General features: G+C 42.1%; 1 protein-coding gene across 1 annotated transcript; it reads left to right on the top strand.

The window, feature by feature from the left end:
* Positions 1–4324: 4324 nt before the first annotated feature.
* Positions 4325–12312, top strand: Gpr75 (G protein-coupled receptor 75). The gene is made up of 2 exons (XM_028779189.1): positions 4325–4509; positions 9539–12312. Exon 2 carries the CDS (start codon positions 9659–9661, stop codon positions 11279–11281), a length of 1623 nt encoding a protein of 540 aa, XP_028635022.1. The 5' UTR covers positions 4325–4509; positions 9539–9658; the 3' UTR covers positions 11282–12312.
* Positions 12313–14236: the final 1924 nt, after the last annotated feature.

Below are 14236 nucleotides of genomic sequence, written 5' to 3'. Positions count from 1 at the left end.
CCTGTTTTACACCCCACCTTGAAATACATTACACTTCATATGAATGGAAGATTGCAATTGTTGATCCCTCTCCAGCTCCCTCTCCCTCTCTTTCCTCTGTCTCTTTCCCCCTCCCTCTCTCTCCCTTCTGCTTGTATGCTTGCCTACAGAATCCACTAAGATGAATAAGATCTGATATTGACTTGTTTAGTATGTTCTATAGATGTAAAGATTGTATAAACTGTAGAAAGAACACTGACAAGACTTTGTACAGATGCAATCCTTAACACAAGCCAATGTGCGGCTGTTATAAAGACACACAGCTCTTTACTTGGGGCTTTTGTACCAACAGAATGCCTTTTTTTTTTTAATGTGTGTTTTTAAATTCCTTATCTTTTCATGTTACAAAAGATGAAACAGGTGTTTTTTTTTTTAAGTTCATTTATCACTAGAATATCCGGATTTTTTGTTTGTTTGTTTTGTTTTGTTTTGTTTTTTGAGACAGGGTTTCTCTGTGTAGCCCTGGCTGTCCTAGAACTCACTCTGTAGACCAGGCTGGCCTCGAACTCAGAAATCTGCCTGCCTCTGCCTCCCAAATGCTGGGATTAAAGGCATGCACCACCACTGCCTGTCGAATATCCGGATTTTTATGTACCTTTTTGTTTGCATTTTTAAATGATAACATATTTGCCTGTCGAAACTTTATACAGTGCAAGGTATCTTCTAGTTGGAATAAGTCACAAGTTGATGAATGTCATCTTGTGACACACCCTTTTCAATCTTCCTTAAAGGAATACTGCAGGATATTTTTTAGTATCTACATGCTGAGTGTCTCAGTCTACTCACACAGCAATGGGCTTGGTTCAGTATTGAAGTGTCAGCATACCCAGGCATGATCCCTTTACAGAGTAGTACCTAATTGACTATTTCAATTGTGTAACTAGTGTTAAAGCCTAATAAAATGGACTGTTTTTAATGCCTGAATTATCTTCATTAAGAGAAGACATTTGAGGGCTGGAGAGATGGCTCAGTGGTTAAGAGCACTGACTGCTATTCCAGAGGTCCTGAGTTCAAATCCCAGCAACCACATGGTGGCTCACAACCATCTGTAATGAGATCTGATGCCCTCTTCTGGTGTGTCTGAAGACAGCTACAGTGTATTCATATATAATAAATAAATAAATCTAAAAAAAAAAAGAGAGAAGACATTTGAGTTGGGAGCAACGTTTGTGGTTTCTTTTTGCCTCCTTAGGTGTATATCTGTGACTTTCTTCCCACTTGGCCAGAATGAATTCTTTAGCTCGGCTCTGTTGAGTGCAGTAGCCGAGCTCACTAGGCATGCTTTAAGTGGTTATTAGCCATTTATGACTAGTGATTATTACATTTAATAGTACAGGGGGACTTCTGTCATCACACAAAGTTCTGTTACAAAAAGGCACACCTTTAGTCCCCACACTCGGGAGGCAGAAGCAGAGTGATCTCTTGAGTTCTAGGCTAGCCTGGTCTACAGAGTGAGTTCCAGGACAGCCAGGGCTACACAAAGAAACCCTTGTCTCAGGAGGGCTAAAAATTTTTGGTAGCACAAACCCACATAACTGATTTCTCAAGGCCACTGCTTGAGTAAGACTATTGCCCACCTCAGCTTTTTCTCTCTTTTTTTTCTCCTTTTTTGTTTCTTTCTCTTTCTTTGCTTGCTTGCTTGCTTGCTTGCTTGCTTGCTTTCATTGGTTTTGTTAGGGAAAATTGAGAATCCCCAAGGGAAGAACACTCCAGCTGTTTCTAACTAAACTACATAAAACTGCTCTAACAGCTGTAACAGTGGTTCTTAGTGGGAGCTTGTAAATAAATAAAGTAATTGATAGTCAGTGCATTCCTTAATTAAGATTGTCTGGATGGGATTCAGGCTTCACCAACATCTTTTTTAAGTGACAGAAAACCATTCTGGATCCTGAACCAGAAGACTACAAAGATTCTAAAAATCTCAAAAAGTTCCTTATTGATTCATTCTATCGGTGACTGAGAACCCCTGATGAAAACAAGATCTAGATTCTACTCTTAGACCTAAAAGCAGAGTCCCTTAATCTTTAGTACCCAGCATGCTCCCTGGGTACCTGTAATACCAAGTTTGTTGCTTATTAGCTTGACATTTCCCCAAGATTATACTGTGAATTTTGAAATTAAATGTCCTATCATTGCAGGATTACGTTTCTTTTTTTTTCTTTTTTTCTTTTTCTTTTTTGGTTTTTCTAGACAGGGCTTCTCTGTGTAGCCCTGGCTGTCCTGGAACTCACTCTGTAGACCAGGCTGGCCTCGAACTCAGAAATCTGCCTGCCTCTGCCTCCCAAATGCTGGGATTAAATGCATGCGCCACCACCGCCCGGCCAGAATTAAGTTTCTACAAGTGGTCTCGAGTTAGAAAGCTCTTAGAGTATGTGGTATGTTAACAAGGATGGAGGTGGGGGAGTAAGAGCTGTGTCAACAAGACAGTTAAGCTGGTCAGGAGCAGAGAGACAGACAATATTAGAAAGCCATTGCTGATTGGACTTCATCGAGCAAGGTTTCTGTGAGCTTTGATGAGTAAGGAAAGGAGAAAACGGATTTGTAAGCTCTGATCTTCAGTTTCTGACTAGAGTTTGAAGTCTTTGCAGATCGTGTTTAGGAGGAGGTTCTCCTGACTATGAATGTGACTGAGGTGAGGAACTATGGCGTAGGTCAGCAGTCGAGGACGTACCTAGCACAGTACTGTCCCTTAGTTCAACCCAGTACAGTGGCAGGGTGTGCAAGTCACACTAGAAAGCTTTTCTTATATTGGAGCATCCAAGGAATATGATGTTTAAGCCAGGAGCTCCTTATTATGGTGGTTTACCATCATGCCCAGTGAATGTGGACATTTTATTGGGGTTGATGTGCACTTTCCCAAAATGCTCATTATTTTGCTTGTCATAAGATTGTGCTGGAAAGCTGGTTTTATTGCCGATTGATAGCCCATTCACTTGTTAGAGTATTGTTAGCCATGATTAACTACTTACAGATTTTGCTTTTTGGATTATTGGTATGCCACAGTTTTTAATCCAGTATATCAACCTCACTGCTATGTTTTGTGCTTATTGTTATTTTGTATTGCTTAATAACCCCACATAGAATGGTGGAGTTTTTGTCTTTTTCAGTATGAGGTTGGTATCACTCAGGTGTACATACTACTAATGGTTACTAGCAGTCCAACCTGAACATTTTGTTATTTATGTCCAAGTGGGATTTATACAAGCAGTAATTTATTTGGAGAGGCATATAATTTGGGTCAGAATTTCCACTCTAACAGCTAATTAGTCCTTTTTTCTTCAAATGTTTCTAGGGCCCACTGTTACCCTTACCAACAACATATCTTAGAATCGATATATTGCCAAGTATCTGGGGAGTAGAACATGATTTATGTGTAAATTAGTTGGGGGTTTTTCTTACGTATTTTTTTCTAAACATAGTTCCGATTTCACAAAGCCCTCCAGCATGTTTCTTAGCAAAAAGCATGGGAAAATTAAATTTCTTTGAAAATCATTACTAGTTTGTATTTATAAAGGAAAACTTAACAGAAAATGGAGGGAGGTTGTAGTGGCAATGGTGCCACAAAATATTTCATCTGGATGCAATCAAAGTCTTGGATTTCTGGTACCAGCCAAGAGAAGGGACATTTGAATAGCATTCTCTAAGTATTGGATGAGATTAGAAAAGTAGACTATCATAATCAGCCAGATTAAAATCCTGAGGGAGTTAACAGGGTACGTTTGCCCATCATAACATACTTAGGAATGTTTGTTATATAATTACCTCGACTAAAATTAAAGCTAAAGTGAATTTGTTATTTTAGACATGTTGACCTTTAGGAAATGAGACGCTACTGGTCTAATGTTTTATGTTGGTGTTTACTAAAATAGGCCTAGCTGAATTACACTATCGCTTCTCAAGATTTTTACACTCAACATGATATTTAATAGTACTTGGTTTTGTTTTATTTACTTTGCACCAACCTTATACTTACTATTAACTAAGACACATAAGTGTGTTGAAGTTGGTTTGATTCAATTTGTCATGACTTTAATTATTAAACTTGAAGTGACAGCCTAGTGAGAAAGCAAGGAGGCCAGTTTGAAGACTCTAGCAGGCACTCTCAGCTGTCTCTAGAGGCCTGCAGAGAGACCCACTCAAAACGGTCTGACATCTCCGGCTTTCATGTTTTCCTTGCTGTGTATCAGCGGCCAGTTCGCAGGCAGCCCTGTCAGGTCCCAGTGCACACCCACGAGGCTGAGGCCAGCAGACAGGGAGGGTGCCGGCAGGCGGGGCGGCCACGGTCAGAGGGAGGGGCCGCGCCCCGGGTTCGGTGACTGCACCGCCCGCCCGGCTCGCCTAGGCTCCCGGGATGCGCGGAGGCGGCGGCGATGGCGATGATGACTCTAGCCCGGCAGCGTCCAGGCCACCGGACGCAGATAGGGTCGCTGCTGCGACATGGAGGAGGAAGGGCGGCGCTGCGGCCAGCTGGCAGGTGAGAGGCCGCAAGCCCAGACCGGGAGGATCCCACCAGGGCTGTGAGGCGAGCGGGAGCGGGGAGAAGGCTGAGCTTGGCCTGGCCTGGTGGGGTGCGCACCTGTGTTCCTGTGCAGCCTGCTGTAAGCTCCTAGGCTCTACATGGACCACAACCCACTGCCCGCATCCAGGCTGAGTCAAAGCATCCCTGGACTAGCCTAGGCCTGTGTTTCCTCCAATTCTAGGGAGTCCCCTACCCGTTACCGATCACAGTTGGGGATAAGCCTGCAGTCTCCCACTCCTTTAGTCGTTAGCACGCTGTGCTCCACAACCTCCTCATCCTCTACCAGAGACCTAGATCGTCCCCACCCCATCAGCTACTGCTAGCCTCAGTGGGTACTTCAGGTGGTTGGAAAGAATGGGAGGTTTGAAATATCTCACTGACCTTGGGCAAGTTATTTAGCCTCCCTGAGGTTTTCTAGAGCCATTCAAGTCCGTGGGAACGGGGCAGAACTTAGTTCTGTGTGAGGGCAGCGCTCAAAATAATGCCTTCCATGAAGAAACTCAGTATTGATTTGGGGGTGGAATACAATGAAATAATCCAGGTCATGAGTTAACTTGTAAATGCTCTAATGTTTGCTTCAAAAATTATGACAGTTTAGTCTCTGGGAGCTTCCAGGAATCTGGGTTAGTTGATTCTGTTGGTCTTCCCCTTCAGCTCCCTCAATCCTTCAACGTTTAGAATGAAAATAAATAAAACAATTTAAAAAAAAACAGTACAGTATTGGGGACTCATCACCCCTCCCCCCCTCTCTGCTTCTCTCTCTCTCTCTCTCTCTCTCTCTCTCTCTCTCTCTCTCTCTCTCTCTCTCTCTCTCTCACACACACACACACACACACACCTACTCCTGGCCCCCTCTCTCCATCCCTCAGACTGGCTTTCAAGTAGGTGATACTGCTCCATGCTCATGAAAGGCTGAAGATTACAGGCTTGTGCCACCACATCCAGCTTTTCACACATGTTTTCATTTTTTTATTTGTTTTGCAACAGAGTGTCACTATGTAGCCTTGGCTAGCCTGGAGCTTGCTGTGTAGATCAGGCTAGCCTCCAACTCAGAAATCTGCCTCCTTCTGCCTCTTGAACACTGAGATTAAAGACCTGTGCCACATCTATATTTTAATAGGAGTTGACACTAAGCAATTTGTTTGGAGTTCCTGGTTCTTGCTTCCAGTTACCTCAACATCCTTCCTCAACTGTAATCAGATGTATATTAATTCATTTTGAGAAAAAGTCTCATTATGCAGATGTAGTCCAGATTAGGCCCTTCTGGTTTTGAAATCCTGATCCTCTTGGCTCAGCTTCCCCAGATATGTGTCATTATTCTCTGCTCATTCTATCTTACCACGTTTAATAAATATACTTAAACCTGGCGGTCTGAGCTGGTGAGGTGCCTTTGCCACCAATCCCAAGGACCTACATGACGGAAGCAGAAAACCAACTTCCACAAATTATCCTCAGAACTCCACATGTCTACCTGTCTTAGAATTTCTATTACTATAATAAAACACTGTGAGCAAAACCATGTGGGGAGAAAAAGTTTATTTCATCTTACAACACATCATACAAGAAAGTCAGGGCAGGAATTGAAGGCAGGAACCAATGCAGATGCCAAGGAGGACTGCGTCTGACTGACTTATGGTTTGCTTATCCTGTTTCCTTATAGTACTCAGAACCACTGACCCAGGAGTAGAACTATGCAGAGTGAGCTGGGCCATCTCATGTCATTCATCAATCCAGACTTGCCCGCAGGCCAGTCTGGTGGGGGCAATTCTCTCAATTGAGGTTCCTTCCTCTAAAATGACTTTAGCCTGTGTCAAGTTGACATAGAACTAGAAAGCAAAGTATAACAGTATACATACACCAAATAAATACAATACAATACGAATATGTTTAAGACTGGATTGTAGTTTAAAATCATTCTAATATGACTTTTTACATCTTCTAGAACCTGTCTATAATCCCAGAAGTAAAAAGTAACATGTATGTATGCACTGGAAACATTTAATGTTTAGGAATAGTTAACCACTACTGACTTTGCTCCAAAGGACTGAATACATGTACACACACACACACACACACACACAAAATTTCTTTGTTGTGGTTGTTGTTTGTTTTCTGAGACAGGGTTTCTCTGTGTCACAGCCCTGCCTGTCCTGGAACTCTCTTTGTAGACCAGGCTGGCCTTGAACTTATGGAGATCCACCTGCCTATGCTTCCCAAGTGTTGGGATTAAAGGTGTTCTCCACTATGCTTACATCTTTATTTTTGTTTTTAATTTTCTCCTAAAATCACAAGAATTAGTGTTGAGCTCTGGGTTGAATTTTTTTTCCAGTTCCTTTATTAGTTTTGAAGTTTTGTGTTCCAGAAACTTTTACTGGAGAATAGCAATTTAATAAGTCATAGGATTGTTTTGATGGGGAAGTAAAGTTTGATAGCTTATATCAAGTTTGGGTATGAGATGATAGCATGTAAGAGCCACACAATAATAAGAGGTGTTGTAATTTAGTTTTGACCTAAGGATTCCTCTCTTGAGTGTGACCATGTAAGTATGTGTGCATGTGTGGGGGGCATGGTGTTAAAGAGTGGGTGTTGAGGAACCACTGCTTAGTTCACATGGAAGCTTTGGGGAGCTAGAGTAGTGTGGAGCACTGAGAACAGTGCCCGGTACATCATAAACATCCTCCACAGAGACACTGACAGTGGTGCTGACAGGTTGTGTTGCTCTTCTTTCCTAATATGCATTTCTAATTTTTAAGTTAAAAACGTATTGATTATGCAACTTTGTCCCCACAGTAATTCCAAATCATCTTCCCAACCCCAGGATTGAACCTAAGACCTCGTGTATGCCAGAAAAGTACATTACCACTAGCTATATATAACACCCAGACTTTCTTTCACTTTTTCTTTTGCTACAGGTTCACACAAAGTTGCCCAGGCTGGCTTTGAACTTAGAGTCCTCTTGCCTCAGTGTCCTGAGTAGCTGAGATTACAGCCTGTGCCACTCCTCCAGATTCAATCCCCACCCCTCACACACTTCCTTCTCTCCCTCCTTTCTTTCTTTTCCGTGATTACTGTTGGTGCTTCATCATCTCATCTTTACATCTAGAGCTTGGGCTCTGTAACTTCCACGGCTCCATTTCATCATCCCCGGTTTTATTTCTCTGAGCACCTTGATTCCAGGCTCTTATCATTTCCCTGGACCAAATTCCTGCTTCTCTGGTTTGTCTTTTTCCCTTTTCATACATTAACTCCAAGAAACATTTTTTTAACCAACAGTAAAATGCTATCTTTTTGCATTGTAACAATATCAAATGCTGTGTTTTGCACTGTAACAAAATCAAAAGGACTCACAAACGGGCATGCAGTCTTAAACTAGAAATAGTTTATTTCCTTTATTACTTAACTCTAATCATTGATAAGCAGATGTTCTGAATTGATACTTTTATCTCCCATATAACTTAGTTTTAAAAATGTATTTTACAGACAAATGAATGTCACGTTGCAGTGAAGAAATTCACCATAGTGTTTGTTCTGCAGTCCACAGCCAATGAGACAGCAGCTAAGGCTGCTTCTGTCTTGATGAGGGACAGGGCAGTCACATGGCTCTCCCAGAACTGATCTGATTCTCACTGCCAAGCCTGTACTTGGTTTAAATACTGAGAGACTTCTGTTCTAGGTAGTCCATCACTGTTGCCTGGAGCTGCAGTAACCACTTATTGACTGAGTCCAATCTGCACCCCCTGATCCAACAGCTAAAAGGTTGGCACCTGGAGGCCCTAAGATCCAGCTCCAGCTGGTGGTTAAATATTCTGAACATAGGCTCTGGACCTCCTGAGTGCAATTGATTGTCCCTGCAATGTTAAATAAAAGCAAATGTTTTCCAGTTGTTAAGAGCAGAACACTAAATGTTATCTATTTCGCTGGATTCTTCTTTGGGAGAGGATAGACAGCAGACCTTACACATCTTTGGGATTGGGGACAGTGAAGATTTGTGTGAGTATATATTAGATTTCCTTGCATAAGAGAGGAAAATGATTATAGATAGAAAGAAGGAGCAGGAAGGTCTTTTAAGGTACCAGGTGTTTCTTATATACATTCAGCAGCTAGAGCAAGACACACATGTGGTTAAGTGTAAATTTAGTGAATAAATGCAGAATATATATCTCCAATTTGATGGTGAGGAAGAGCAGTACATAGTTTTAACCACTAAGCCATGTCTCTAACCCTCATAGTGGGGTGTGTGTGTGTGTGTGTGTGTGTTCAAACACAAAAACATTCTCTAAGGTAGACAGGTGCAGTACCATTGCACTATCTCTTCAGACACCAAAGTGCTGCTTTGCACCTCAGAAATGACAAATATAAAATCAGACACTTCTTGTTACTTCATATCTTCTTCTTTCAAATGTAGCCATCATGAAATTTTCTTTTCCAAAGGAGGGTTTTCAATTGGCCAAAAACTTAACTCTCAAACTAGTAAAAGAAATAAGTGTTGGGAAATAAAGATTTCTCCCCAGGGAGAAAAATGAGATTTGTCAGTGATTCCTGAGCAGTTGTTGAAGGGCCGTATCAATACTCTCCTGCTTAAATTTCAAGCATGTTGTGTTGCTTGCCTGCCTTCTGTTGCAGAAACCGACTCTCCATTTCCCACGCTGCCCATTCTCCTCCCCATCCCTCATCTTTCACCCGGCTGGCCTCTCCACACCAAAGCTCCCTTCACCAGTGCTCAGTGTCTGCCCCAGATGGATCCAGTCCCCTGTCCCTGGCTTTAGTCTCTGCAGCCACACAGAGGCCATGTTCCTGTGTGTCTCCAGACCCTTCTCTGTATTAGACCTTGTAACATGGTTTTCAAAGCAGTAGAGATGAAAAATTTGAATTTTGTAAAACAGAATGCAATTGCTAGCTCACTAATCCATTTCTGTCTCTGGGTGTACTTTTTTTTATGTATGTGTGTTTGTTTGTTTGTTTGTTTGTGTGTGTGTGCAGGCTTATCTTCCTTGGCCATCTTTGGCACATGCCCGTCGTCTGTGAGCTGAAATCCTGACTCTTTTCCTGCTGATTTTTTTTTTTTTTGAGAACACAAGAAAGAGAGACCTTTCTCTGAAGATGAACACAAGTGGCCCACTTCAGAATGTTCCCAATGCCACCTTGCTATACACGCCTCCCTTGCAGGGAGACAATAGCACTTCTCTCCAGGAGGGTCTTCGAGAGTTTATCCACACAGCCACCTTGGTGACCTGCACTTTTCTGCTTGCCGTCATCTTCTGTCTAGGCTCTTATGGAAATTTTATTGTCTTCTTGTCTTTCTTTGACCCAGCCTTCAGGAAGTTCAGAACCAACTTTGATTTCATGATCTTGAACCTGTCTTTCTGTGATCTGTTTATCTGTGGGGTCACAGCCCCCATGTTCACCTTCGTGCTGTTCTTCAGTTCAGCCAGTAGCATCCCAGACAGTTTCTGCTTCACCTTCCACCTCACCAGCTCAGGCTTCATCATCATGTCCCTCAAGATGGTGGCCGTGATTGCCCTGCACCGGCTCCGGATGGTAATGGGGAAGCAGCCTAATTGTACAGCCTCCTTTTCCTGCATCTTGCTCCTTACCCTCCTTCTCTGGGCGACCAGCTTTACACTTGCCACCTTGGCTACACTGAGAACCAATAAGTCCCACCTGTGTCTCCCCATGTCCAGTCTTATGGATGGGGAAGGGAAAGCCATTCTGTCTCTGTATGTTGTTGACTTTACCTTCTGTGTTGCTGTGGTGTCTGTCTCTTATATCATGATTGCTCAGACCCTTCGGAAGAATGCTCAAGTGAAAAAGTGCCCCCCGGTGATCACAGTTGATGCTTCCAGACCACAGCCATTCATGGGGGCCTCTGTGAAGGGACATGGAGATCCCATCCAGTGTACCATGCCAGCTCTGTATAGGAACCAGAACTATAACAAACTGCAGCACAGTCAAATTCATGGATACACTAAGAATACCAACCAGATGCCAATCCCCTCAGCCAGTCGACTCCAGCTAGTATCAGCCATCAATCTCTCTACTGCCAAGGATTCCAAAGCTGTGGTCACCTGCGTCGTCATTGTGCTGTCAGTCCTGGTGTGCTGTCTTCCGCTGGGCATTTCCCTGGTGCAAGTGGTTCTGTCTGACAATGGCAGCTTCATCCTTTACCAGTTTGAACTATTTGGATTTACTCTGATATTTTTCAAGTCAGGATTAAATCCTTTTATATATTCTCGGAACAGCGCTGGGCTGAGAAGGAAAGTGCTCTGGTGCCTGCGATACACTGGCCTGGGCTTTCTCTGCTGCAAGCAGAAAACTCGACTTCGGGCCATGGGAAAAGGGAACCTTGAAATCAATAGAAACAAATCTTCCCATCATGAGACAAACTCTGCCTACATGCTGTCTCCAAAACCACAGAAGAAATTTGTGAACCAGGCTTGTGGCCCAAGTCATTCAAAGGAAAGTGTAGCAAGTCCCAAAGTCTCTGCTGGACATCAGCCCTGTGGTCAGAGCAGCTCGACACCCATCAACACTCGGATTGAACCTTACTATAGCATCTACAACAGCAGCCCTTCCCAGCAGGAGAGCAGCCCGGCCGACTTGCAGCCAGTGAACTCTTTTGGGTTTGCCAGTTCCTACATCGCCATGCACTATTACACCACCAACGATTTGATGCAGGAATATGACAGCACATCAGCAAAACAGATTCCTATCCCCTCTGTTTAACACGGCCAGAGCATCTGGAGGGAATGGTTTTCTCTTCTGACTGAACAAGCCTTTAAAAGAGTTTGACGTCCATGGCAAAGCAAAACCTGGAGTCAACTGAAGACTTGACAACTGGATTTTCTTTTGTCTGAAATATTATCCTGGTTGGCTTCATGGTTTCTTGACATTTTAAGATTTGATGTAAAAGTTTATTTCAATTTCTACTCTGATCTATGTCCCAATACTTTTATCCTAAACTGCTAAGAAGATACCAGGAACTATCCTACTGATGACAACCTTTTAAGTCAGTGTTATGGGACTTTAGCTATGTATTGGCTACATATTCTTTCTTTCCATTAACTTAATTTATTTATTCACTTTACATTCCAATTGAAGCCCCACTTCTCCTCCCAGTACCCCCTCATATGAACCCTGTCCCAACTCCTCCTTCCCTTCATTTCTGAGAAGGGGGAGGTTCCTCCCGGGGAACCAACCCATGCTGGCACCTCAAGTCACTGCAGGACTAGGTACATCCTCTACCACTGAGGCCAGACATGGCTGCCCAGTTAGGGAAGCAAGATTCACAGACAGGAAACAGAGTCAGGGACAGCCACTGCTCTACTTGTTGCGGGACCCACCTGAAGACCAAGCTGCATATCTGTTACAAATGTGCTGGTGGCCTAGGTCCAGCCCATGTATGCTCTTTGGTTGGTGCTTCAGTCTCTGAGGGCCTTCAAGAATCCATGTCAGTTGCCTCTGTTGGTCTTCTGAAGGAGTACCTATTCCCTCCAGGTTCCTCAGTCCTTCCTCCAACTCTTCACAAGATTTCCCAAGCTCAGTCTAATGTTTGGCTGTGGGACTGACTCTGCATCTGTTTCTGTCAACTGCTACAATTTGACTACATTTTTAAATAGGTGTTTGAAAAAAACCTGATCTTTCTGAAGTGTTATTTTTATAAAAATATGGAATTTATGTCTTTGAAGTACTGAAACAGCAAACAGTGTACGTTTTTGGTGGCAAATGATTTAAATAAAAAACTTACTGTTAAAGCAGAAAATAGAAATGTGTTACCTGCACCTCTGACCTCATTAAAATTCTCACCCCTTGTTAGGCATTTCCTTTCTAAGACAGCAGTCTAACAATACAGAGCTATGATTCTTGTCACTTTTACTGTACAGCATTGTTCTGTGTGAGTTGAGTAGCTAGCTTTACAAAGTTTGTTTTGGTAGTTACTAGTTAATTGCTTTTTCAGAAGAACCTTGCTTATTCCAGAATCCTACGCTAGTAGAGGATTGTACTACAGTAGGGGCACCGTTCTGAGAGAGCAGACATGGTGTGCCAGCCTCAGCAGTCTGTCTGTGGAAGACAGGGTAGAGTTTGATCATGCATTCAACACTAGCTTCATAGAGGTGCACTGGGAGGCTTGGCTTGGGCTTCCCTTGTTTATGAGGACAGTTTAGTAGCTAATCACCTGACAGCATTCACATAGATATTCAGAAATAACATTTGTATTTAAATATTGCTATGGAAAATAATTTCTGAACTATTAATAGATCTATTGATATTTTCAGACTGAGGTTTTTAGGTTTTGGCTTTTCTTTTTTTTTCCTCATTCTTCTTTTGTGGGGCTGGAGCTTGAACCCAGGCTCATGCATGTTAGGCAACCAGCTTACCACTGAACTGCATCCGGACCCCCAAAACTAATTGTTTTATATTCTTTCATTAACCTTAAACTGGAAATAAGCAACTATATTATTCTTACTCCTAAAACTAATTTAATTAGGTTCTCTAGCTCCTAATGTAAAAAACACGTTCGTCATGCAGTTAGGATATGAACTCACTAGAATTTTGGAACACTGAGACTCAAAATAGGGTATCTTTACAAACTATTGTATCCAACTATTGTTCTCAAAGCTCAGAAGTTCAAGGAACAGAAGGTGCTCAGCTAGGAGCACCCTCTCCCAGGCTTTGCCAGACTCCAGGATCAGGTGCTTCTAATGCACCCCAATCAGGTCTGTTTCAGAGATTTAAGTGTGAGGACAAAATTTTCAAATTCACCTTCTAGACCTGGCCTAACTACTTCTCTCCTTCTCTTCTTCTTTTCTCTTCCTTTCTTTATTCTTGCTATAAAGTTTGATAGCATATCCATTCTCCTTTATTTTGGTAGCTGGATACTCTTTTTGGAAGACACTCTTAAGCTATTTCAACTGTGTTTTTATAGATTCAACACAACATGGTTCTCACTAATACTCCCATGAGACAGATAAAGATCTTCTCAACAAAGAATTAAGACATCTGATATCCTCTCCCAAAAATATTTAAAGAATTTCGGCAAATTAGCATTAAACTTTGTCTTAATTGCAAACCTAGTATTTAGTCCAGTAAGGCAAATAAGTTTGTATTCAGCAACAAGCTCACTTACACTTTGAAAGTCTACATCTCTGGGTCTTGAAAGATGGGTAAGAGGTTAAGAGCACCTGTTCTTCCAAAGGACCCAGGTTCAATTCCCATGTGACCTACCATGGTACACAGCAATACATAGACATGCATATAGGCAAAACACCTGTACACATAAAATAAAATTAAATCTTTAAAATATTTGAAAGTATGCATCAGAAAAATGTATGCATCTCTTTTGAGGGAGAATTACTACCTATAAATTTTTTAATATTAGCTTACTTGTGTGACCTCTGAGTTTGAAACTATTTGACCAGTATGGGGCCCATCTTTGATAAGTAAAAATTACAGTGTAATGAAGACAAAGCATATACATAGAAAGTGTTCAGTTTCTTTGTCTTCATCAAAGAAATTATTGATTCGATTTTCATGAAATACATAGTGGGCTGGATTCTTGGCTGCCCTCCCACCTGTATATAGAGATGTAACTTGTTTCTTCATAAGCTATATACGTCTGTCTATAACAGTATACTCACAATATTGATATAGGTAGACATATATAACTTTTATCTTCATAAG

The sequence above is a fragment of the Grammomys surdaster genome, unplaced genomic scaffold, assembly GCF_004785775.1.
Source record: "Grammomys surdaster isolate TR1022 unplaced genomic scaffold, NIH_TR_1.0 67, whole genome shotgun sequence".
NCBI lineage: Eukaryota > Metazoa > Chordata > Mammalia > Rodentia > Muridae > Grammomys > Grammomys surdaster.
Note: the sequence above shows the minus strand (reverse complement) of the source record. Positions and strands in the feature narration are given on the sequence as shown.